The following is a 27696-nucleotide window of genomic DNA, read 5'->3' as shown; positions in this document are numbered from 1 at the left end:
CAGCGCCCTGTCCAGCATCCAATAAGAAGTCAGTATAGGAGTGGCACACCTGCCAGATAGGTAGGCAACTCAACCAATCAGATCTCTCCATGTAATCGTAACTCAGACGCCCCGTGATAGGCTGCGGAGCCCGCCAATAACACACACCGCCGCACCCGACCGACACTGTCTCTCCTTAACCGGGGGCCGGGCCCGCATCCGCTATACGCTGAGAACAGATTCAGAAACGCCGCCATCCACAAGATGGCGCTGTCGAAAGGAAGCAGCTGGGCTTCCTCCACCAAGATGGCGGCCCCGTTATGCCGGAACACTTCTGCCCCCACACCATTGCTGTGCCTCCTCCTCCACTCCCCATGCATTTCGGAAGTCACTCCGATGCTATCATGGAACAGGCAAAGATGGCGTCTCCAAAGAGTGCTCCGAAAGATGCTCAGGTGATCAGCGATTTGGTGCTGGCTCTCTCTAGATGTTGTAGTACTACACGGCCCAGCATGCCCCTGCTGCTGCTCATAGCTTCACAGCACATGTGAGCCGGCAGGGAGGGGATGTAACACTAATATAGTCATTGTATTCCATTGTACAGGTCCACAGTGCTGCTGCTCAGTTACATCTCTCCCTGTCAGTGTGCTCTGTGGTGCTCACTGCTGTAAGTGCAGTTCTGTATATGTTCTCCCCCGTTATGTGCTGCAGCCAGTTATGCTGTATACCGCTCATGTGATCATACTATTAGTGTTGTTATAACATACCATATACCTAAAGCCCAATGTTATCCAGCACCTCCATTGCTGCATTATATACATGTCCTACAGCTGTATTGTACACTGCCCACAAATAAATACATAGTCATGTGGGGACCTACAGCTGCTAATGCACTAGTGCATGCAATCTGTTTATTATGTTGTCTTCGTTTTATACATGCAGATGCATGTACAATTGGTTTTAATGCATTGCAAGATTCACTAGGCAGCCCCCACCCTACTACACCATGCAATATCCCAAGGCTTGCCGTAAAGGCACAGGGCTGGAATGGGTTTAGGGCAGGGGTAGCCAACTCCAGTCCTCGAGAGCTACCAACAGTAATGGTTTCCAGGTCTCCTCACAGAGTCATAAGTGAAGTAATTAACATCAGCTGTAGTTCATTTATAATGTGTCAATCAGTAATGAGTGCACCAGGGTTGCCGACCCTCCCAGAATTTGCGTGAGTCTCCCGAAAATCGGGTCCTTCCTCCTGGCCCCCGGAAGGGTGGGCAACCCTCCCGGAATCAGGGGGACCCCCACTGAGCCCCCCCGATTTATATGCCGCAATCCGCGGGTCTCAGGGGAGGGGGCGGAGCTAAAACGGCACAATCGTGACGTTTTAGCCCCGCCCCCTCCATGGATAGCAGTTATTTCTGCTATTTGATGTAATGGGGACGGGGCTTAATGACGTCACAGTTAAGCCCCGCCCCCAAAAATCGTAATGCCAGATTCCTCTCCGGGCTTCTCCCGGAGAGGATTTTTTTAAAGTCGGCAACCCTGGAGTGCACCTGTGCCCCAACTTGGTGATCTAGAAAACGTGAACTGATGGTAGCTCTCGAGTACTGGAGTTGGCTACCACTGGTTTAAGGGCTTAATGATATAACATTTTGGTTCTATAACGTGTATACCCCTTTCACATATGGGACGAGATATGCTCAAGGGAAAAACCCATTTGCGGATCGGCTGCATTTCCCATATGCACTAAGCTGTTGAGGGTAACATCAGCTGGCTTTACCCTACAGAAGCCAATGGGCTACTTTCCGCATTGTGCTCTTAGAGATCGCACCCAGGGGCTGCTGCATTCCTCCGCACATGTGCAGATGGCTTTCTGGGTGGCGAAACCCGGAAGTGCGGAGACCGATGCCGATCACAAAGGATTACTCCTATCTGAAGAGATGTCGTTTACTTTACTGATGACATATATTAGTACATATGCGATTAGTATCAATGCTGTAAATGGCGGGATGCGTATCAAATGCTTAGTACATCCTGCCCATAGCCCTTCAACTCTGGGTTTTGCCAGGACTTGTGGCTCAAGTCCTATGTGGAAACAACCCTGGTGCGTGTCACAGGTCTGCGACCCTGTTCAGTACCAGGGTTATTCCTGAGACTGATCTGGGTCACCTGTAGTGTGAACGGCATAACCCAGAAAGAAGATTGGCAGAGCGCTTGTAGATTACATCATCTCCAAGTGTCCACTGTCAGCCAGAAGACTCTGGTCGGTCTGAACAATGACAACCTGGGAATAACTTGTGTGTAAACGGGTAAGCACTGAAACGTCCGCTTCAAGTGGTGCCCAGGGTATTGGGTTTGCACACAGCAGAACATCACTGTTGCACATTGCTATGAATTTTATTCTGCTGCAATCCTGCTAATTGTCTGGGCATCTTTATCACTGAGTGACTTGGATGTAGGTCAGAGATGGCTAACCTTGACACTCCAGCTGTTGTTTAACGTGATGAACTACACATCACAGCATGCCTTGCATCACTTTTACTATTTGGCCATGCTAAAATTGATGCAGGGCATGCTGGGATGTGTAGTTCAACAACAGCTGGAGTGTCAAGGTTAGCCATCACTGGTGTAGGCTTTCTAAACAGGTGTGCAAGTTTATTGCAAAGTCCTACTTAGCTGCTGTGATAGTTTGGACCATTCTGGTGGCCAGTATATAAAGCAGACTGTAGAAACCAAGGAGAGCGTCTGTAGTCTGAAGCTACCAGTAATGGGTAATTTGTGTGGAGAACACCATTAAGAGTACATCACATGTTTCTGATTTGAGCCATGACCTATGTACCAATTGTACTACACTTGTATATGCCCTTTCGGTTTTCTTTTTATTTGATGGTTGCGCAGCCTTTGATGCGTTCTGGATTAAATGGTCTGCAGTTTCTACATAGATGGTCAATATGTCCATCACTATTCGTGTACAGTCATTGGGTCAACCAAAGCAAAAGGAAATGTCCACATGATTTTTTCACTTTTTTTGGGTGCCTATGTTGACATTGGTCAGCATGGACCCTCAATTAATGTGACGCATTCCCTCGCATATCTTTTTCCCTGATCTTCACCCACTATGCCCACTGCGATTGTGAAGTAAGAAAAAGTATGTAAAAAAAATAAATAAAAATCAATGTTGACCATTGACATGTCGATTGTTTTTACTTGAGTTGACCTTTTCTCAATGTCGACCTGTTGTCAGTCCACCAATAGTGGTCAACCTATTAATTGTCGACCTAGACACTGTTGATACCATTTGATGACCAGACTGAGAGTATCAACACTTTTGAGAGTAATTTTTTGCTGAATAAGAACAAGGGAATAACACTGACATTGTCCTCAATAATATTAATAGTAAATATTATTTACAGTATTTATTTTGTTTGTAGGTTATGGCCCAAATTCTAAAGGATATGGGAATTACAGAGTATGAACCCAGAGTAATTAACCAGATGCTGGAATTCACATACAGTAAGTATATCAAACATTCCATCGTCTAACACAGCGGTTCTCAAACTGTGGGATCTGACCCCAAAGTGGGCCCTGACCTTCTCAGCATGGGGTCGCGACTCCATGTTGCTGACCATCAGGCTGATGACTTTTTTAATCTCAGTCAGTGATTCAAAGAGTCTAAAAAATCCGTTGAATTGTCTGTTGTTAGACTCCTCCCATCATTTAGTGCCTCCACAATGTTGCCATGTATGTGCTGTCTGCTGACTCCATATGTGACATCATGAACTTCTGTAGTAACTTGCTGGGGTCCTGTAATTATTTTTATTGTCTGATGGGGACCCAGAGCAAAATAGTCTGAGGACCTCTGGTCTAATGCTGTGTACACACGTCCGATTTCCTTTCCGATGTTGGCGATATAGTCAACATCGGATCGGCATCGGATCAACATCGGATGCAGATCGCAAGGGTTTTAACCCTTGCGATCCCGATGCGCGTTCACGTATCGGAAGCCAGAAAGTCTTGGCTGCCTTGTCTATATAGTGCAGACCTGCACTGTATAGTCAAGATAGGATGCAAATCGGATGTGCCTTAAGATCCTATCCACGATCCTATCTGATCAGATCGTGGATAGGATCTTAAGGCACATCTAACGTGTGTACACACCCTAACACAAGTCTTTGTTATTAAAGTGATATGTTAGTATTTGATAAATATCCCAGTTGAAAGGGTACTTTATTTTTTCTGTGTATAAAGCAGTAGTTTGCAAAATACATTATATTCTTAGTATGAAACTGCATTCAGAAACACAATGTACAGTTTTAAGTATTTTTCCCTGTCATCATAGTTTATAGACGTATAAGCAAATAATCTGCAAAATATAATAGAGTCCGAGTTTTCCAGAGGTGCGTAATACTGTAAGAACTCAGATTTTTTTTTTAAATCCAGCAATCGCAAGGCATTGTTTTTGTTGCTGTTTAAAAACAAAAATCTGAATTTGGCTGGTATCCCGCACCTCTGTTGAACTTGGACCCTATGAAATTTCACCAATTATTTCAGTTTTCTATATTCTCCACTGGTGTGCTGGATGTTTCAGCCGTCATATGTGATGGGTGCGGATTCCGAGTTGTATGTGAACCTCATGTTCTCGCAGTTGTGCGATTTATAGTTAGTCTGTGTATGCATCAAAGTCACACTGTGCATATGCCAGAATGGCCATCTGTGCCTAAGGATTTATTCAGAAAGTGAATTAATGGCAGTGACCCTTTGTGGACGGCAATGGGGTTACAACAACTCAAACGCGTGGGTGTTGTAACCATTTTCAGGGTATGTCCCAGGCTGTGAACCCATACGCAGAAGATGTAGTACCAGCATCTCCGTTCCTGTGGTCCTGCTCCGTGACCATAGGGCTATTTTGAACTTCGCCAATCAGCCGATCTATGACTGACGCTGTGTTTGTATGCAGCCGTTATGATAAGTCAAGCCACCGGTGAGAGTCTCAATACAAATCCATGTGTCTACAAAATGTTCTGCTGCCTGCGAAATCACAGCCACAAGTTACACATTTTTGTACAGTAAGTTTTAATTTCAAATAAACCTAACACTGACCATCTCTTGTCTGACCGCACAGATAGTTGCGTTACAGAGGTCTTCACATTCGCCCTCCCTTTCCCCACATTAATGGAATGACAGGTACTGGTATCCACCACAATGCCTGGCCTTATGCTCAGTACATCGCTGTCAAATATTATGACTGGCGAGGCCTTAACTGAGGGCCTGTAATAATGATGTATAAGCACATGTGTGGAAACACCAGTTAGGGTGCACTCATCCAATCAGAACTCACGACGCCTATCCTCTATTGCTGATTTAGCATTAATAAGTGAAGAACATGGTAGGCCTCTCTCCGAGTGAAATAAGACTGGAGGGCAACAACAAGACATGTTCAGTTTGTACATACAGTAACGTTTGTCACTTCATGTGTAAATATTATTCTAACCTGGATAACATATGCATGTAATTGTTACGGTTTCACGATCTTAACTTGATATTTTAGGATACGTGACGACCATTCTGGAAGATGCAAAGATTTATTCCAGTCATGCTAAGAAGAGTAACATTGATGCAGATGATGTCAGGCTGTCAATTCAGTGTAGGACAGACCAGTCGTTTACATCTCCTCCTCCAAGAGACGTGAGTGTTGCAGCTTTTATATTCCAGTGTGTTTTAGAAGACTATTGCACATCACTAAGCTCTTCTCCATGTGTCCTGCAGCACATCACAAAGCTCCTCTCCATGTGTCCTGCTGCACATCACAAGGCTCCTCTCCGTGTGTCCTGCAGCACATCACAAAGCGCCTCTCCATGTGTCCTGCAGCACATCACAAGGCTCCTCTCTGTGTGTCCTGCAGCACATCACAAAGCGCCCCTCCGTGTGTCCTGCAGCACATCACAAAGCGCCCCTCCGTGTGTCCTGCAGCACATCACAAAGCGCCCCTCCGTGTGTCCTGCAGCACATCACAAAGCGCCCCTCCGTGTGTCCTGCAGCACATTACAAAGCGCCCCTCCGTGTGTCCTGCAGCACATCACAATGCTCACGTTCTAGTAGCTGGGTAGCGCTGCACTGCTTTCTCTACATCACATAAAATCCTGTGCTGTAACACAATGCTTCAAACACACATACACCGATGGCACATCTCCGGGACTGTATCGGAACCCCGGTGGTCTGGATCCTGAAAGTCAGAATGCTGATGTGACATCCTGTCACACCCTAGTGAGTATTATAATTCTAACCCACCAAGAACCGCAGTCTAACCGCAACCATTCGGATCTGAATCTGTCGGGTCTACATTCTGACTGTTGGAATCCTTTATATCCATAATACTTATGTCGGGATCCCGAGCGCCGGTAAGCTCGGGCTCAGTGGCTCACTGCGCCCGCCGCAGGCTCTGTTCTCCCTCTATGGGAGAATAACCCCTGACTTTCAGGCATTTTACAGTTGGGATTTCAATGTTGGTGTACTATCAAAGCATCATCTGGCACCCATCCTCACTGCATCCTGTCATCTCCATATACTATACTTCACATATTCTCACTGCACATTAATTGAACAAATATGATCCTCATGTCTCCACTCAATTTTCTTGCCCTTTCTCTGCCCTAGAAATACTCAAAAACTCATGAGCCTTACAAGTGACATTAAAACAACACCATGGTATAGCAAATCTGTTCAAATGGAATGCCCTTCAACGCACAATAAGACTCTCCACTAGCCTCCAAACTTTCATGCGTTCCCTGAAAACTCACCTCTTCGGGCAAGCCTATCATATTTAAGTTCTACATGCATAACCCTCTGAGGCACTTATGTATTATATGGCTTCCCTTCTGGACTTGTAACTTGGTGGGACTGCTATGCTATTACTGGTGCCTGTTCTTGTGTTTTCCTCCTATATCCCTATAGATTGTTAGCTTGCAGCAGGGCCCTTCTACCTCCAAGTCTGTCTGTTGTTACCTAGTTTGTTTTATCACTGCCTACTATGGTAAAGCGCAACGGAATCTGCTGCGCTATATAAGAAACTATAAATGGTACTTGTTTCCTAGCACGGCCACACCGATCATGATCTTGGGCATCGTTAGTAAAAATCGGGGGCATCGCGGCCATCGCATGCACTAAAAAAATCGGGTGCGATGGTACCGACGCAATGCCCGCGATTTCCCATAGGGAACAATGTTAAATGCCTTAATTTACCCACGATGCCCCCGATTTCCCATAGGAAACAATGTTAAATGGCTCAATTTACCCAAATCATCATAGGGAACAATGGTAAATGGGAAAGAAACCCCCCAAAACACCCCTGAACAGTGAAATGTCCCCCCCAAAGTAGTTTACGCCACCCCACGATCAACGTGAACCCGAAGCGTGGCGAGCGGCGGCGGTACGCGTCCTCCGACCTTTTCATACCCCCACTATCCACGTCGGCGTGGAGTTGAGAATAGAGTAGTGTGGCGAGCGCAGCGGATACCTGTGAAGCCCGCGAAGGGACGCGTTTACCTGTGAAGGTATCCGCGTCCCCTCGCGGGGCTCACCACGCTTCGGGCTCGGTGGCTCGCTACGCTCGCCACACTATTCTATTCTCAACTCCACGCCGACGTGTATAGTGGGGGTATGAAAAGGTCGGAGGACGCGTACCGCCGCCCCTCGCGGGCTCGCTGCGCTCGCCAAGCTTCGGGTTCACGTTGATTGTGGGGTGGCGTAAACTACTTTTGGGGAGACATTTCACTGTTCAGGGGTGTTTTGGGGGGTTTCTGGCCCATTTACCATTGTTCCCTATGATGATTTGGTGAAATTGAGGCATTTAACATTGTTTCCTATGGGAAATCGGGGGCATCGCGGTTAAATTGAGGCATTTAACATTGTTTCCTATGGGAAATCGGGGGCATCGCGTTTGGACCATTTAAGCCTTTTTTAGCCGCCTACGACGCGACCAACGCGATTTTAACTTTTTTCAATGCATTTCAATGGGAAAATCGGCACTAAAAATTACACCCGATGCCCGCGATTGTGGCCGTGCTAGAAAACAAGTACCCTATAAATAAATAAATTGCAAAGGATATTCACTGGATAACACTGTGGATAAGTAACATGTTGTCTGGGACTTTTACTTTTCCAAGAGCCTGTAAAGAATGTCTATGTTTTGCTATATACAAAGATAAAGACTTCAGGTAGACCTTTAAAAGACAAGACTAATCCTAGTGTAGATCCTTTTTTAAAAGTGAATTTAATATGACATTGGGCCATATTCAATGCTATTTTCACGTTGGAAGGAGCATTTTGCTCTCCAAAAGTGAACCACCCTATTCAATGTGATATTTTTGCCGTCTTTCTAAGTGATTTTCGCCGTCTCTCCGTGTAGCAATTCTCCATCTTTTCATGGAGAACTCGAATTTGAACTTTTAAACTAAAAGGTTTTTTGTTTTTTTGATTTTTTTTCTGTGAAGGGGCATGCTATTTTTTTTCATGTGCTTATAGCACATGAATATATATATTTAATTTAAAAAAAATGTTTTTTGTTTTTTTTTTTACTTTTATTTTTTTACACAGAGCAGCCAGCAGGGGGCCGGAGCTCTCGAACCGCTCATTAGATATTCATATATTCACTGCACCCTATCATTACATATGCACGGCTATAGGGGTGGGGCAGCTTGTGCTGCCTGGGTCCCGGGGAGCCCTCCTCCCCTCCACATATGTTCTGGGGCAGCCAGGGAGACTTTAATCTCCCTGGCTGCCACCGTCCCCCGGCGCCCTGCCGCGGACGCTCGTCCGCTGCAGGGGTTAAGACTCGACGCGAGTGGCGGCGAGTCTTAACCACATTGAATAGTGGGAGCAGGAGTGGCAGCGAGCCCTCCGGAACAGGGCGAGTGCATGGTGAGAGAAAAAATCTCTCGCCCTGCACAGCGAATTTTTCTCATTGAATATGGCCCATTGCACTTACAATAAACCAAAGAAAATGAGCATATATCAGAATTCCAAAAATGGCAAACTGGAACCGAAGGTGGTGGTTCCAAGTGTCCTGGATATAACCGGGGTATCCCCCCTCACAGGTGGCACACCCACAGAGCAGCAGACCATTCAGTCAGCTTAACGCGTTTAAGTCCTCAATCAGAAGCTTAGTCAAAGCTCGCTCTCCCGGGTATTCTTACACCACTTTCACATCGCCGACACGTTTTAAAAACCGGTATTTAAAACGGGTCAGAGCCTTAACATTGCCGCAGATTACCGTTTTAAATACCGGTTTATACCCCTTTCACATCGCACTTTTAAAACGGTAAATTGCTGTTTTTTTTTTCCCTTTTTAAAACGTTTAAGCCTGCACTGTGAATGCATAGCATTGTACACATTCACATTGCACAAAAAACGGCAAGGAACCGTGTAGGACTCTGCTTTTTACACGGTTCGAAATGCCAGTTAACTTTAAACGGTAAATCGGCTGTGGTGCATTCACAGTGCAGGCTTAAACGTTTTAAAAAGGGAAAAAAACGGCAATTTACCGTTTTAAAAGTGCGATGTGAAAGGGGTATCATAGACTTATACGTTCAGTATTCCCCAAGCTGCCAATAACACTAGATGAGTATTTAAAAAATGGTCGAACTCTCAGCGAAAGCAACCACTGTATTAGGAGTCCACTCTGATGCATGAGTGAACCAATCCATACTAAATACATTAATCTAGTTACCCGCGTTACACCATGCCAGACCCCATTCTTTCTTTAGAGCTACTGTACCTGTTTTAATCCAGTAGATCTCCTTCCCTAAAGGTCAATAATATAGTCCCTCATTTGACAAATATTTTTGGTATGTACTCCTAGTGTCCTCAGTCTTCGTGTTCCTGGTTACTAATGGCAAACTAATTTACTAATCATGCTGTCAGATCAGGCCAATCTAACCAACTATGATAAGACCCAACCAGGCATGACTACTACTTGTGTGGCAAATCTGACCTCTGATTTTTCAAATGATCGAATCATGCAAACCAGGGTTGCCTGCCCTCCCGGAATGGCCAGGAGGGTCCCGGAAAGTTGGGCAGCCCTCCATCTCCCGTGAACCGCCTGTCTATGGGGTCAGTGGGTCAAATGACATGATCGCGTCATTTTAGCCCCACCCTGAAATACAGACATTGCACAGTGGGGGTAGGGCTAAAATGACGCAATCACTCTAGGCACGCCCCCCTACAGGTCAGCCCATCTGTGGCTCTGCCCCCAAATCGCCCTTTTTTACTCCCAGTGATGGCCTTGCCCCTTGCCTCACTGAGCATGCTGCCTTTTCCCAGAGAGGGCAACCAAAAGTCAGCAAGTATGATGCAAATGTGTGTCACTTATCTTACAAGGGAAGATCCTAGTTACACCGTGTGATCTGCTGGATAGCCCGATTGCAGTGCACTCAATGCTTACATTATTTTTTTCTTTCTGTTGTACTTGTCTTTGGAGTAATTTCATGCAAATTGTGTTCATTGCTGCGCAGGGTGACAGTTGCCATTTTCCGTCTTTTTTTTGTGTGTTGATTTTTTAGCTAACGCAACCCATACACAAATGTTGTTTCTCCTGTTATAGTTTTTGCTAGATATTGCAAGACAAAAGAACCAGACGCCTTTGCCCTTGATCAAACCATACGCAGGCCCTAGGTTGCCACCAGACAGATACTGCCTGACTGCACCAAACTACCGACTAAAAACTATACAGAAAAAGGTATGTACATCCCAATGCTGCGGACAGGGTGAAAGTATAGGAGTTCTGATGGTTGAGCAGCACTTATGGGTTTGATGATACAGTGCAGCACATTACGCCAGATTATGGAGTAAGCTCATAGGATCACTATCTACATTTATCATCTTTGTGTTCCAATTGATTGATTCTACAATTTAATGCCTTTAATGGATAGGTAATATTGTTTGATTTGTTTTTTTTATAACCAGGGCAATGTAATGTATAGGCACATTGGGCAGCTGCCAAGGGGCCTTCAAGTAGATGCCCCCCCAGGCTGATGCCTTTGTAGGTACTTCAAATTCATTTAGAGAATGCTGCTTGGCTTGAATTACACGCAGAATGCCTCCTAGCCTGCAGTCAGATCATGAATTGCTGTGAGTGTGCTGATTGGTGGACGGCTACAGCTATCCTCCAATCACATTGCTGACAGCTGTGCATTGTATGATAGCATGTTGAGAAACCAGACAGGACCGCAGAAGGGGCATGTTTTTATGAAAAAAAATATTTTTGTTTTAATTTGTATTATTTATTTGTTTAAATTGTTGGTAGGGGTTCCCGCAGAATTCTTTGCCCAGGGCCTACAATTGTGTTAATACAAACCTGCCTTTTAATAGTCTTTCCTTATTTTCATAAATGCTATTGTCACATTGCAGTGAAGTGCAATAGATCTAACATTCTCACAGGTATGGGCATTTGCCATTTTCTCCGTTTTTTTTTAGGGCAAATCCCTGTGCTTTCGCAGTTTGCGGCCAAAATTCCATCCGTTTTCGACGCTTTTTTTAGGTATGGTTTTTTTTGTGACAATGCAATTTCACGCAAAAAAAAAAGTGAAAAGGCATTGCCGAAAACGGCTTAAATAGTGGCGAAAACTGATGCAATTGAATAGATGGGGATTGGATTAGTTCATAATGAAATACCCTTAAAGTGTTCATTAGGACATTTAAAGTTTTACTTACAATAACACCTACTGTAATGGGTGATATGGATTACTGTTAATTAACAAAGCTGGAAATAAAACTGACCATTGACTTATCCATTTGTTCCTTCCATACATCTGCCACATAATGAACCTTACCAACCAGCGAATGATTTCTACAGCGCATGCATGACGTCTTATATCTGCGGGTTCCCTGCGCAGAAAGCGGGCGGGCAGCTGTCATCCGCTGAGGCTAGCTGCGCACCTGCGTCATCGCCAAATTTCCATGGGAATGCCCATGAAACATTGGGTGCAACCACTCGCCCACAGTGCTGTAGCTGTGAGAAGTTAATTGTTTTGTTCTAGGACAGTGTCTGATATTTTCTCTTTATTTGGGCAGATGCCATCCGCTGGTAGAATCACTGTGCCACGTCTGAGTGTGGGCGCTGTAACAAGCAGACCCAGCACGCCTACACTAGGTAAGCTGTATTTGCGTAATGACCTCTGTGCTCCTGCCTACAATGTTCTATGACCGCTTCTGTTGGTAATGATGATGAGCATGGACAATGTGGTTGTATGTAGATCTTCAATCAGTAGCACAGAATATAACCGCTATGGTTCCTCTCCTAGTGGATCATTAGGAGTTTTTTTGGTACTTGTTTCCTAGAACGGCCACAACGATTTAGATCGTTGTGGTCGTAAGATAAAAAATCGGATCGATCGCATCGCATGCGATTTGGTCGCATACGATGCGACCGATCCGATCGACCGATTTTTCACCCGATTTTTTTTTTTTTTTCACCAGATTTGTTTCAATTGCCCCCCCAAATGTTAATAAGTGTGCTAGACCCCACGATAGACGTGAACCCGAAGCGTGGCGAGCGCAGCGAGCCCGCGAGGGGCGGCGGTGCGCGTCCTCCGACCTTTTCATTCCCCTACTATCCACTAGGGCGTGGAGTGAGAATATAATAGTGTGGCGAGCGCAGCGAGCCACCGAGCCCGAAGCGTGGCGAGCGGACGCGTCTAACTTCACAGGTATACGCGTCCCCTTGCGGGGCTCGCTGCGCTCGCCACGCTTCGGGCTCGGTGGCTCGCTGCGCTCGCCACACTATTCTATTCTCACTCCACGCCCTAGTGGATAGTAGGGGAATGAAAAGGTCGGAGGACGCGCACCGCCGCCCCTCGCGGGCTCGCTGCGCTCGCCACGCTTCGGGTTCACGTCTATCGTGGGGTCATGGCGGGCACATAAAAAATGTGAAATGGGTCATATTGGCCCATTTCACCTTTTTTATCATTTTTCCCTATGTGAGATGGACTTCATCAAGTCCATCTCATCTTGTGCCATTATAATGGCACAAGACCGACCGATTTCAATGTTAAAAGATTTTTTAACATTGAAGTCTATGGAAAAATCGGGTCAATCGGTCGGTCGCATCGCGGCCGATTTTAATTGGTCGCGACCGACCGATTGACCCGATTTCTGTCAATCAAAGTGAAAAAATTGTAAAAAATCGGCCACATCGTGAGGATCGTGTCCCTTAATTAAGAGCCACGATCACTCACGATTGTGGCCGTTCTAGGAAACAAGTACCGTTTTTTTTTCTTTTTGACAGGTGTTCATGCTATGTTAAAACGGGATAGGGCCAAAATACCGACAGCTATTGACAGATTGACATTTAAAATCCCGACAAGGTCAAAATACCGACATATTAAATGTAGACAGGTGACAAAGTCAACATGACTTTCGGTCGCCAGGTCGACATGGGTTTTTTTCACTGTTTTTTGACCCGACATGAGCCGACAGGCGGTATTTCATGCCCTACCATCCACTACTGCGTGGTGGGAGAATAAAATAGTGTGCCCGAAGCATAGCGAGGGGCTGCGGTTGACTTCCAACTGTGTCCATGTCGACATTCGGGTAAGAAAAACTGAAAAAAACCATGTCGACCTGTCGACCAAAAGTCATGTAGACTTTGTCACCTGTCTACATTCTATATGTCGGTATTTTGACCTTGTCGTGATTTTGAACGTCTGTCAATAGCTGTCGCTATTTTGACCGTCGGGATTTCCTACCGAATCCGTTAAAACAAATGCTGTATGTAACAATGGAATTAGCCCTGGTGCTGCTTATTTAAATATGGGCCTGCCATGCCGGCACGGTGCCATTGTGTGGCCTACCACTGGAGTGACTGTTTTTAACACAAGTAGCAGCTATATATAGAAGTAAAAAAAAAGAAGTCCTATCTGAAAATAGCAGAAAGTGTTTCCCTTCCAGTCATTTACCCATTGGAGGGTCTGTGGTATACTGAGCCCAATCTATATATAGTGTCTCCACCCCTTGCAATGAATGTGATTCTCACTGTACATTAATAGTATGAGCTGTTAGTCTATATTACTTTGTGCGGGAGCAATGGCAAATTTCAATCATGAGTCTAAATTTGACTGTTTTTAGCTTGTTGAATGGACTACATTGTGTACTCTCTACCAGGAGTTTGGTAATGGTCATATATTATTATTATTTTGGTTGGATTATTATTATTTAAATACTGTATTTGATTATGTAAGTTGCACCATCCATAATTTTGAGTATTTAGTGTTAACTTATCCTAATAATAATCTTTTAAGGCACACCCTCCGCTCAAACTGTCTCTGTTTCCAAAGTTGGCGGCACTCCAGTGACTCTGGGTCAGCGATTTACTGTTCAGATCCCGACTTCACAGACAACCGTTAAAACAGGTTAGTAATTGTGTATATGTGTGTATGTATGCATGCATGTGTATACTGACTTCTTCAGCCTGGCACTCGCGCTTAGTTGTGGGCTATAAAAACCCCATTGTCAAGTAGTGTGTATATATATATATTTTTTTTTCATCTCTAATTTGTATAATTATCTACATCCAGCTATTGCCCACCCACCGTGGAGGCAGCACGTTTCCTAAAAGAAACAATGTACACAAGAGCAGCCTATGTGTGCACTAAGAACTGGTGCCATCTTTAACACTTCATATGTAAACCTTCTGCAATATACCAGTGAGTTCCAGAAGGGTGATTATCTGCAGTATGTGATAAGCCTGAGGTTAAGCAGACTTGAATAAAGTCATTCATCTTTTGTTGTTCATACATATTGAGGGGTAAATTCATATGGCCGCAAGGTTTTCCATGTAAAAAAACGGTGGCCCTCGCAACCAGTCTTGCGCTAATGTTGGCATGCATGCTTCCAGTTCCCACAATATCCAATTAAAAAAAATTGCATGTAGGGGTTTTTGGGTAATTATTATATTTTATTTTGCGCCACACGGGATCAGCAGCGACCAATTACAGATTACTTAAATAGGCAAATACAGCAAACAACACTGAAATAATTATCACGGGTGCAGAAAACCCAGGGATTAGATGCCCTTGGAGGGAGTATGGAGTAGAAGATATTTTAAGTAAGAATCGGTAGAGGGCCCTGCTCATTTGAGCTTACATTTTAAAGCGGAGTGGCAGACTGACAGGGCGAACATGGTTAGGATAGAACAGTCAAAACCCAATGGTGTTAGAAAAAACCCTCTCTGGCTCCGGACACTTCCCTGTCATTTGTGCCCGGTTGCTGCATCCTCCAACCACTGAATCAGCTACTTTAGTCCTCTCTTATTTTCATATAAAGGGGCAATTTATATTTGTTACCTGTGGGGACCAGTGCGATTTTTTTTTTTTTTTATATATATATATATGGGGGCCAATGTGTGTTTGCCCTGTGGGGATCTCCTGGTGTGCCTGGGCAATTTTAAAATCTTATTTAGTGTGCCGCAAGGTAAAAAAGTTGAAAATCACTGATTTATAGTATAATAAGTTTGAAATATAAATTCAATTACATGTATTTTTCAAAGTTACCACTAGAGGCATGATTGTGTCTAGGCCAAAGGACATGTGCAATTAATTACTGAAGGTGGATAAAGACCTACCTTTCTAGAGCACATTTGAAATCCCATGATGTTTGAGACGAGACAAGCCTCAGATATGCCTAATAAAAGCATACCTTGTAGGGCCTCATCTAGACTACTCTACCTAGTTCTGGACACCATATCTCCCAATGGATATACATTCATTGGGGAGTGTACAAAGAAGTGCACCCTAAAATAGTGTATGGTCTACAACTATTCCTAAAATGTACAGTTTGGAGCAGAGAAGGGAAAAGGGGGACATAATAGAAACTTTCAAATCTACCAAGAGTTTTAACAAGTCCCAGGAGGGAAACCTTTTTCACATGAAGAGAAGCATTAGAACACTGGGGTAGATGTTTGAAGCAGTGATAAGGGAGGAGGAGAAGTGATAAAGTGGCTGGTACTTTGGGGCAGATTCATTATGCCCGGTGAAGTGAAAAACTGTCTGGTTTTTTTTTTATCACCGGCCTATCAGCTCCTACCTGTGAAGGTACAGGCTTGGTTTGAAAAATGACAGGTAGGAACTGATTGGCCGGTGATAAAAACCAGACAGTTTATCACTTCACTGAGCTTAATAAATCTGCCCCTTAATCACTGGCCAATCAGCTACTGACTGTTAAGTTACTGGCTGGGTTTAAAAAAGAACAGTTAGGAGCCAGTGATACAGTACCAGGCTATTTATCACTTCTCCTTCCTTATCACTGCATCGACCAGTGGTGCCGAGGATGGCTGCCTAAGCGCTGTGCAGCTCGGCGGGTATGTGTTCCCTGTGTGATACTGTACTGTCCCTGCTTATATGGTTACCCACCTCAACAACCGGTGGCGCCGCCGAATGGCTGCCTAGGCGCTGTGCAGCTTGGTGGGTATGTATTCCCTGCATGTAATGTCTTAATGTAACGTTTGTAATGTCCCCCCCCTCCCCTCATCCCTGCTTGATGCTGCACTGTAATCCACAAAAAAATTCTAGTGTGCGCAAGCACACATGGCCAATAAAGTTGATTCTATTCTACCCCACTGAAACATGCATTGACAATGAAGAGCGGTTCAGGGGAAACTTAATTAAAAACTACTTGACCGATCGGGAGGTGGTTGAGGCTGAGTTGCACAATTTAAACATGCTTGGGACAGGTATATGAATAACATTACAAATAAATAGGTTCGAGGTTACGTAAAGGTTTAACAAAGGGGCAGGCTAGATTGGCCAAGTGGTTCTTATCTGCCATCACATTCTGTTTCTTTAATTAGTAAATGGTGTAACTCTGTATCATGGAGCGTTCACATATGACAGCTTTATACAGATATTCTGTGAAGCGCAGACTTAGTTATTGTATAGCTAAATTCATTCTGTCATTGTTTTGTATGGAGAGCTAGAAACGAATAAGAATATTTGACCCCCTAATTAAAGCAATTCTGTGCATGTATTTAATGCTGCTTTATTTTGTAGCAACCCCTACGACGGCCACCGTGCAAAATGTCTTAATCAATCCTTCACTGATTGGTTCAAAGAACATTCTCATCACAACCAACATGGTGTCCTCACAGAACACCGGAAACGAATCCAACCCACTGAAGCGGAAGCTTGAAGAGGACGATGACTACGACGCTATATAGACGCTTTCTTTGCATATAAATCTGTATTACAACAAATAGACAATAGACTTCTTTTTATGGATCCCACTGTGAAAGGTGACTCAAGAACAGGATTTTTCTTAATAAGGAATACAAGAAAAAAGACCATGTAGGCAAATCCAGTACATTATTTGAAACCTACTGTGTTTGCGGTACTTGTGAGTTATCTGGACGCCCGATTTTTTGATTGTATGCCTTAAGTTAAGGCATACAATCAGATGCGATGCGATGCGATATCGCATCGCATCGCATCGCATGCGACCATCGGATGCGATGACCCGATTTTTCCATAGGAATCAATGTTAAAATGATTCCTATGGAAAAAGGGGTCCTTTTCATACCCCTACTATCCAAGTGGGCATGGAGTTGGATATAAACCTGTGGCGAGCGTAGCGAGCCACCGAGCCCGAAGCGTGGCGAGCGAAGCGAGCCCCGCGAGGGGACGGTATTCCGTGTCCCCTCGCGGGGCTCGCTACGCTCGCCACGCTTCGGGCTCGGTGGCTCGCTACGCTCGCCACAGGTTTATATCCAACTCCATGCCCACTTGGATAGTAGGGGTATGAAAAGGACCCCTTTTTCCCATTGAATTCCATGTTAAAATGGACTCAGTCCATTTTAACATTGATTCCTATGGAAAAATCGGGTCATCGCATCGCATCGCATCGCATCGCATCCGATGGTCGCATGCGATGCGATGCGATGTGCCCGATCCGACCCGATTTTCAAATCGGGCGTCCGGATAACTCACATGTACCGTGTTTGCTTTAAATTGAGATCTTTTGTTTTTCGATCACAGGAGAAACGTGTTCTGCTCCCATATTATATGTGGTATTGTTCACATTACACTGCAGCAGCTCTGCCCATTAAACTGAAAGTACATGCAGGTGGCACAGCCGGAGATAGGTGGCACTCGAGGACCTGTGTAAGGTGCAGCATTTGACTAAATATGAGCAGACCAGTCCGGTGCTAGTGTTTGTTTCTCATACTAGGGCAGGGGTAGCCAACTCCAGTCCTTGTAAGCTACCAACAGTTAACGTTTTCCAGGTCTCCTCACAGAATCACAATTGAAGTAATTAGCTCCACCTGTGGTTCTTTTAAAATGTGTCAGTGAATAATTAGTGCACCTTTTGAAGCATCTAAGTGTGTCTGGAAATTGGGAACTGTTGGTAGCTCTCGAGGACTGGACTTGGCTACCCCTGTACTAGAGTGAGATTTTTGTTCTCCATGTTGTGTTTGTCATCTCCAACCCTTCCGCTGATGTTTTGAAAATGGCCAAGCTGACAATCTGGTTTCCCTTTAGCCCTGCATCCATTGCCAGAGCTGGCCAAATGCATGGAGGCAGGTTCTTCGTATCTCTACACAGTTACAGCTAGTGCCTATCTCTCTGGAGTCCTTTCTATAGGTGCCCATGAATGAGATCCTTCATTGGCTCCTTAGCATATCCTGTTGAACCCTAGATTTAGGCGCTGGTTTTTCATACACACTCCTACTACCCATTGGCTTTGTATTGCAGAGCCATGTCTGTGACTACTCCAAAAAATGTATGTTTTCTACCCAAATTCCAGCAGTTTTGGACATGTTTTTATATAGTTATCATGGTATCTCTACTTAACAGCAGAACTCTGCCTTTCGGTAGCGATTGGTCATTGTTTGGATTTGTTTCAGACATGTGGAAATACCAACTGAAGTTTATGGGTGTTAAGGGAATTTCTATCCCAAAAGTAGGTTTTAATCATTGTTTGCATTCAAAGTGAAGTCACCTGGAAATTAAAGACGTTGATCTATTGGAAAGACCTGTAGGAAAAAGCTCCCTTGAGTATCTAATATCCTGTTCTCTTTCTTTATATCAAAAGAACCCGGTGATTATTTCCTGCTTTGTCCTGTATGACGCTGTGTTCCCCTTCAGCTAATGCTGGCATTCTGTGACAGCTGCCTGCAGTTGTGGCACAATTAAAAGTAATGACTTTTTTACTTTCACCAGCATCTTTCGTATGGTTTTGCTTTGCTACTGCATTTCTATACTCGGACAAGTGTTAATTGAAAATACTCGTGGTCATACTAATGGGCCCACACACGGGAAGATGTAGTAATGAGTGTTTTGAGAGATGCTAGATAGCACAGAACGATCCGCACACAGGTCCTCATTCAGATCTAATCACAATACAAATTTGTTCTCAAAATGGGCAAAACCACTTCTTCCTGCCGGTGTCCTCTGCAGCAGCAGCCATGCCTGAGCTCAGCAAGGAGTCCAAGCAGCTTCTGCAGAAGGTGTTCAAGTGCGGGCAGCTCACCGTCCGCTGGGGGTTCATCCCCCTCATCCTCTACTTAGGTTTCAAAAGGGGTGCAGACCCAGGAATGCCGGAGCCCTCCATACTGAGTTTGTTATGGGGATGAAGAATTTGGCTAATTCATCTCTAAGTGCAGGCATGTCCCTCCTCCCAGCATGCCTTGCCACAGTTTTGCTATTGGGAAATGCTAAAGCTATGGCAAGGCATGCTGGGATGTGTAGTTTTACAACAGCTGGACAGCAGCAGGTTGGACATGCCTGATGTAGTGTGTAGCATAGTATTCTGGTATCATGCTATTAATGAAGTGACCACAATGGCCAGACACCCAGATTTATTATCTGAAAAACGAACAGCGTATTCCAAAAAGCAGTGCCTAGCATTTATAGAGGAAGGCTAGTTATTTAAGGTGAGGCAGTCGAGATTTGCATTGAGGCCCAATTGTGTTACACTTCTGCTGATGCTCATTAAAGTGGGTGATGGTAGTTTGATGGCATTGGCAATGTGCTCCGCATTTCTGTCCACTTGGTATCTGTAGCAGAATGTGTACTGATGGCTACCCTAACGCCTGACCCTAGGACAGGGATGGGGAACCTTCAGCCCTCCAGCTGTTGCTGAACTACACATCCCAGCATGCACTGCTACAGTTTTGCTATTTTGCCATGTAGCAAAGCATTCTGGGATGTTTAGTTCAAGAAGAGCTGGAGGGCCGAAGGTTCCCCATCCCTGCATAGGAGATGCACTGCATTGGTTCGGCCATTGTAATTCTTTTTCTGGAACAGGCAGAACTGAGCTAATCCTACTAGTGTTTTTTTTTTTTTATAGAGTATTTTTATTGAGCAACTAATGTTATACTGGTGTCACGGGCACTGTTAGTACAAGTAAACTACATAATTTAATGAGGGTCACATACATCACATTTTCTGACTACAAGTATTAACAAAAATACAAGTAAAGAAAAAGATATTTATAGCATGCTGTATCAAGAGACTCGAGGACACATTCTAACCATATTGTCCATATACAGTGAAATCTAGATAGCGTCATGTGAATGAGATACATATATCACTCATGTCATGTGATACATATATCACTGGTCCACATGCAATGCTGCAAAATTCGCAGCGTTGCGTGTGGATGTAATGATGCTCGCCGCACGAATGACCACCCCCTCACGACTTCCCCCGCGCGGTTGCAAATGGAGGCCAAGGCTTGTGCATCCCATTGCCGCGAATGGGGTGCGCAAGTGTCTCACACGCACTCACAGACGCCGCCAGTCCGCCCTCCCTCCGGGTCCGGGGATGGGACGTGGCACCAGCATAGGCCGGGTGGCAGTGAGGGACCACTGGAAAAGTGCAAAATACAGTAAAACCACACAAAGTGCACAATTTAAGGTGCTACATAGTGCATATATAAATATATTATATATAATATATAAAATATATGTACATAATATAAATTTGAATACACAATAAATAATCAATACAAAAATCTGTAAATTGTGTAACTTTATGAAACTACCACTAGATGTCACCAAAACCATCTTGTGCATATTCCGTGCTAATATAAAAAAAAATAATAATAGAAAAAAAAAAGGATTATGAATGTATAGAATTTTGAACCTGTCAAGGCCAATAATTCTGACTGGTTGCCCATAGCAACATCACATGTGAAGTCTAATTCACATCTTAGTAAATTTCCCCCACAGTGTCCAAAGTATGAATCCACTAACTTTCGACCCATAATGTTTTTTTCGTCCCTATCGAAGGTGGGACGTGGTCGATCATTCGATAATGTAAACTTACCATGCTGTGGCCACCTGCTGGAAAATGGCTGGCCACTGTTTGTTCACTGGTGCCAGTATTCACTGGCCACACTTTTGCATTCAGCGCAAGTGTCTCACACGCACTCGTGTCCCATTTGCGGCGAACAGCGGTCGAAATGTAAAGCTATGACGAGCCAGCCAAATTAATGAGTGTGGCTTCATCTGTGTGTATGTGTGTGCATATATGTATATGACGAAGTTGATACGAAACGCGTAGGGGCGTGGCCTAGCGTCGTGATCAATCCCACTACTGCTGCTACACGTTGGAGACCAGACGAGTGTAACCGGCTCCATCAGGTGCATTGCACCACTCTCATGCTGTCTGACTGCGGTGAATGAGAACCACCAACGTTGGTACGTTTTATCCACACTTGCTTTTACTTTGTGCTGAATAATAAAAATTTGTTTTTTCAAACTGATTCATGCACTATCAGCGCCCGTTCTCTTTTTTCTCTAGAAAAATTCTCACCTGTTGGATACAGGTTAAACCTTTGTGTGTGAGATACGGAGCGGCCAGGTTAAAGGAACCTGAGTGATATATTTCTAAAGACATTTGGACTTTTTTCACTTCGGATTGTGGACTTCAATTCTGTCCCTGGTTCAATAGAGGTTCAGCGCACTGTTTATATTCTGTTATATATATATATATATATATATATATATATTGTACTTGTGTAGTACCACGGCACCCACTAAGCAATTTGCTTAGTGGGCTATTTTGCGTAAGAAAATCGCATCACATCTCATGTCCCGTTTTAGTGCCGTGCGATGCGATTTTCCTAAGTAATTTATTCACTGCTCTCTTGCCCCGGGCTTATCGCATCGTTAACTGAACTATACACTTCAATGACATGCAATGAGGTTTTTAGGCACCCCTCACTATCCACGCCACTCCGAAGCGTGGCAAGCGGCGGCGGAACGCGTCCTCCCGACTTTTTCATACCCCCACTATCCACGTCGGTGTGGAGCTGCACTGGACACACTATCTAAAATCAACTCCACGCCGTAGTGGATAGTGGGGGTATGAAAAGGTCGGAGGACGCATACCGCCGCACCTCGCGGGCTTGCTTCGCTCGCAACGCTTCGCTCGCAACGCTTTGGGTTGGTGTTGATAGTGGGGGTGGCGTGGACAATGGGGGTGCATTTAACATTGTAAGCACCCATCAGGGTTGTACAATTAAAAATCACATCGCATCGCATGCCATTTGCTGGCATGCGATGCTATGCGATATTTAATTGTACATTCCGGGTCATTTAGCCGAAGATGGGCGCCGTGCTAGAAAACAAGTACCTCCAGAAGAGCCACCAATGCTGTTATTTGACCGGCAGAGGGAGTGAGTGCGGGGGGCTGATGCAGGGGCCCCGCTAAATGCCGGAGACTTGAGACATGAACTGTTGGTAGAAAAAAGGTTGGAAAAATGTCCAGTACTGTATATACAGAAATGTTATAGGTTTTATGCTCCTACTACATACTGTATGTGTGTGTCCAAATGTAATTTATCTTTGCAGAAATAGTCCATTCTGTTGACACCAAAAACTGACCGGAGCTGGTCAGCAAATTACATACTCCATTGGAAAATAGTGTCTCTAATATAATAAAACCCATCTTTCATAATTATATTAAAATTATAATACACATTTTCCTAAATAATGTAATGAAAATACAGCCTAGGCAAACGCGGGGTGGGTGGGGGGGGGGGGGGGGTTTCTTTCGCGGAAATCACCCTCCTTGGCAAGTGCTTTAAATTATGACAACAATAGCACTGGTATAGAATATGATCAATAGAGCTGCCACCACATCATGCAGTGTAAGGGACAGCGCAGACCTCCTGCACATGCCCAGTGTACCAGCTTCTTCTAGCACATTTACTGTATGTGTGGATCTGAGCCCTCAAACATCGCAATAGACCAGAGAGTAGTTGCCAGGAGGAAGAGACAGGAGCCTTACCATGAAGTGGGAGATCGTGAGCTTAGAAAGTGCAGTACTGGTTCTATTATGTTTGTGTATTTATTTATTATTATATGTTTAACCTTTTCCTGACCATTTATCATATTTAAATGTTTAAAACAGCCTATTCTATATACCATATGTGCTGTTAAATATTAACACTGTATTCCATACAGTATCCTGTGTATAAAAAGACCAATTTTCAGAGCTGTTACCACTCCCCAGACTCCCGTACTTTTTACAATGGGAGATTTTTTTTATTACATTTGGAAACCCCCTCTAAAAATCCTGTGTTTGCCACTGTACAGCAAAGGGATTACAGCTGTCACTGTCCTGACCCTCATGAATAATGAGTTTCTCTACATATACAGGATAATGAGATCTCAAGCTTTCAGTATCATTTAACCAGCTTTTACCATAGGATTCTCTTAAATATTGGTAACATACAGTAAGATTGATTAATTAAAGTCAATAAAATGAATTTGTTGGCATAAGGCAAAAATATTAAACTTTACGGTACTTGTTTCCTAGCACGGTGCCCGTCGGATTGATCGCATGCCTTAAGTTTAAGGAACTTAAGGCATGCGATCAACCCGATGGACCCGATTTTATGTCAATCACCAGTGTATTTGCTGGTGAAAGACAAAATCGCGTTGATTGGGTCCACCGTGGGCCATTATAATGGGCCGTGACGCGACCGACGCGATCAACGCGATTTTCCCATAGAGAATAAAGTTAAATTAGAAAATCGCGCTGATCGGGTCCATCGTGGCCCATTATAATGGGCCGCGACGTGACCGACGCGATCAACCCAATTTTCCCATAGAGAACAATGTTAAATTACTTTTTAAAGTTAAAATCGGGTTGATCAACTCGATTTTACATAGGGAACAATGGGAACTGGGCCAATATGGCCCATTTCTCATTGTATAGGGTTAGAAAGTATGGTTAATGTCCCCCCATTGTTAACGCCACCACACTATTGACGCCAACCCGAAGCGTGGCAAGCCACTGAGCCCGAAGCGTGGCGAGCGCACGCGTATACCTGTGAAGTTATGCACGTCCCCTCGCGGGGCTCGCCACGCTTCGGGCTCGGTGGCTCGCTGCGCTCGCCACACTATATAAAATCAACTTCACGCCGATGTGGATAATGGGGGTATGAAAAGGTCGGAGGACGCGTACCGCCGCCCCTCGCGGACTTGCCACGCTTCAGGTTGGCATTAATAGTGGGGTGGCGTTAACAATGGGGGGCCATTTCAACCATCAGGGGGTTTGCTATTAAAATGGGGGGTTTTGGGGCTTTTTACATTGAAATCAATGTAAAATCGGGTCTCAGGGACCATTTTACATTGATTCCAATGTAAAATCGGGTCAGTCACATCGCATGCGATTTGGTTGGCATGTGAACGATCGACGCAATTTTTCCGACCCAATTAATACAATCAAAATCGGTGGCGCCGTGCTAGGAAACAAGTACCGCCTTTACTTTAAGTAATCCTTATAATAGTTAAGATTTTTTTATTAGAATTTGATGGCGGCCATTGCAGGGAAGTGGACTCATGAGTAGGGGCAGAGCTGGCATTATAGATTTCCTACTCATGGGAACCAATTGAAATAAAAATCACAACATGCCCCTCCTGTGGGCGTGCACTGTGTTTGCACAGGCTTCTATACAGGGACTGGTATAGCAGCATGTAGAATTCATAATTAACAAGAAACATTCTCACTACTCCCAACGGCATCTTGTTCTGTATGACAATACCCCCTCAGTGATCATGTAGGTGCACCAGTGGTAATTTAGTCATCTCTCAACACCAACAAGGATTTGTCCATTTCGCACTCAGTGGCGTAACTACACTTTGGGCGCCCCCTCGCTACTACAATGTGTGCACAGTCTGCCCTCCCCCTAACTGCTGCATCTGCCGCCTAGTCCGTGGTCCGTTGTCTGTTGACTGCCAGGCGGGACCAGCAGATCCTCCTGTTTGCGGTCCCAGTGTGGCGCTCCTCCTATTAGACTGTCACATGCAAAATGACTGCCACCTTACAGCAGACCGTTATTTAGGATGCAAAAGGGGGTCGCTGCCTCCTCTAGGATCCTTAATAACTGTCTGCTGTGAGGGGGGGCGGCATTTTGCAAGTGACATTCTAACAGGAGCCGGAGGAGCGCCGGGACTGCAGACAGCAGAAAGCTCTGCTGGTCCCGATGGTCTGCAGCAACAGGTAATCGGCGGCAGCCCCATTAACAATAGCTTCCACAGTTGTTTTGCCACTGTTCGCACTACCTAAATCAAGGTCTACAGAGAAAAAGGAGGTTTGATCAGTGCGCTACTATCTGCAGCTGGTACTGGGGTTGTCTAGTCCCAAATAGGTAAGCAAAAAACAGGCGCAGGCTGAAAAAAGTGGTGAGAACGTTATCCTGTACAATAAATTTTTATTTATCCTGAAGAAGCTGGGAGGTCAATCCCAGAGAAACGCGTTGAGCTACATTTTAATTGGACTTCCATATAACAACATCACGGCATTCCATGGACTAAGGACACTTGGTATTCATCTGCAACCTATCCCATCCGGAAAATAATCCAAGGCAGTTTCAGGCTAACATCAGCCATCCAGGTCTACCACCCCGCCAGTCTACCACCCCGCCAGACCATACTTTTTTGGGTACTTGTGTATTATCACGGTGCCGACGATTTCCATCGCAGTACATTGTACAATCAAAAATCAGTCGCATCGCATGCGATGCAACGCGATTGGACTCTATTTTAAATTGTACAGGCACCCTGATCCCAGATTCCTATGTTAAATACACCCCCAGACCCGATTTGTAATTGTACAGCCGCCCTGATGGGTGATTACTATGTTAAATGCCCCCCCATTGTTAACGCCACCCCACTATCAACGCCAACCCGAAGTGTGGCGGCGGTACGCGTCCTCCGACCTTTTCATACCCCCACTATCCATGTCGGCGTGGAGTTTATTTTAGTGTGGCGAGCAAAACGAGCCACCAAGCCCGAAGCGTGGCGAGGGGCCGCGGATTACTTCACATATATTCCGCGTCCGCTCGCCACACAATATAGAATCTACTCCATGCCGACGTGGATAGTGGGGGTATGAAAAGGTTGGAGGACGCGTACCGCCGCCCCTCGTGGGCTTGTTACGCTCGCCACACTTCGGGTTGGCATTGATACTGAGTTGGCGTTAACAATGGGGGGGGGGGGCATTTCACATAGTAATCACCCATCAGGGTGGGTGTACAATTAAAAATCTCATATGGGGGTGCATTTAACCTTGTAATCAGGGTGCCTGTACAATGTAATATCGGGTATAATCGCGTCGCATTGCATGCCATTATAATGGCATGCGATGCGACGCAATATTAAAATTGTACACTCTGCCCGGGAAAGCCTCAAAATCGGGTCCCATTGCATACCTTAATTAGTGGTATGCGATGCGATGGGCGCCGTGATAATACACAAGTACCCTTTTTTGTACTAGATCGCATCGCACATGTGATGACAGGTGGTATTTCATGCCCTACCATCAGGACCGGCGCCACCACTAGGCAGCCTTAGGCATTTGCCTAGGACGCCGGCCACTGGAGGGCGGCAGTTTGGAGCCCCCCCATGGAGGTCAACGCCATCGACAACTCTCTCCCCCCACCATTACCCACGCACCCCCCTCTTTCGGCAGCAGAGAGGATCGGAGCAGCAGCAGGGACGCCGGCAGCAGGGGTAAGTTTCCTGGACCCCGGCAAAACCCGCCTGCCCCCTCCTACCCGTGGAACGCCGCAGCACCCATAACCCGGGACATCACCTCACCACCCCCACCCCCCCTTGGATTGGGTACTTACTTGTCCTGCAGCTCTCCGCATCGCCCGGAAAACCCACCCGCTGCTCAGCCGTGTAGCGCCATAGCAGAGCCCAGGTCCCTCCCGCAGCACCCATCACCCGGCAACCCCCTCCGTGGATCGGGTGACAGCCCAGGTCCCTCCCGTGTCGCAGCACCCCCCCCCCCGTGGATCGGGTGAGCGCCGAGGCGCCCCACCTACCTTTGCACCGGCCCTGCCTACCATCCACTAGGGCGTGGAGGGAGAATATAAGAATATGCCGAGAGTTTTGCATTTTTTGTATGCATAATCTATTTTTGCAGTACCGATATAAATTGTTTTGAATAAATATGAACAATAAAATGATACGTTAATGCAGTGTGTGTTAGTCTTTGTTAAACTGGTTCACAGAGATACTATTCATTTAACATACATGATAACCCCTGGAGAGGTTTATTTATTTATTTATTTTATGCGCTGCTGGTTAAATCCCCCCCTAACAATCCAGGTTTTAAGATAATGCTTGAGGTTATATGAGGTACTAATTAAGTCACCTGTTTCCAACTAGGGCTATCCATAAAACCTGGACTATTTAGGGGTCTATTTAGTTGTTTCTTA

The 27696-nt window shown here is 45.1% G+C and overlaps 1 protein-coding gene and 1 pseudogene across 2 annotated transcripts; both read left to right on the top strand.

The window, feature by feature from the left end:
- The first annotated feature begins 174 nt into the window (after positions 1-174).
- LOC146035906 (transcription initiation factor TFIID subunit 9B-like) lies at positions 175-17212 on the top strand. 2 transcript variants are annotated; one of them, XM_083159612.1, is made up of 7 exons: positions 175-434; positions 3405-3486; positions 5522-5658; positions 10571-10705; positions 12040-12118; positions 14301-14375; positions 17010-17212. In XM_083159612.1, the coding sequence occupies exons 1-7, from the start codon at positions 300-302 to the stop codon at positions 17174-17176; spliced, it is 810 nt and encodes a 269-aa protein (XP_083015738.1). In that variant the 5' UTR covers positions 175-299; the 3' UTR covers positions 17177-17212. The 2 variants fall into 2 exon arrangements, with proteins under 2 accessions (XP_083015738.1, XP_083015737.1); XM_083159611.1 differs by having other exon boundaries at positions 14265-14375.
- A 538-nt stretch (positions 17213-17750) lies between these two features.
- Positions 17751-20102, top strand: LOC146035905 (mitochondrial import receptor subunit TOM7 homolog pseudogene; annotated as a pseudogene).
- The last annotated feature ends 7594 nt before the right edge of the window (positions 20103-27696 follow it).

The sequence above is a fragment of the Crinia signifera genome, chromosome 9 (genome assembly GCF_055691185.1).
Source record: "Crinia signifera chromosome 9, ASM5569118v1, whole genome shotgun sequence".
NCBI classification, from domain to species: Eukaryota; Metazoa; Chordata; class Amphibia; order Anura; family Myobatrachidae; genus Crinia; species Crinia signifera.
Note: the sequence above shows the minus strand (reverse complement) of the source record. Positions and strands in the feature narration are given on the sequence as shown.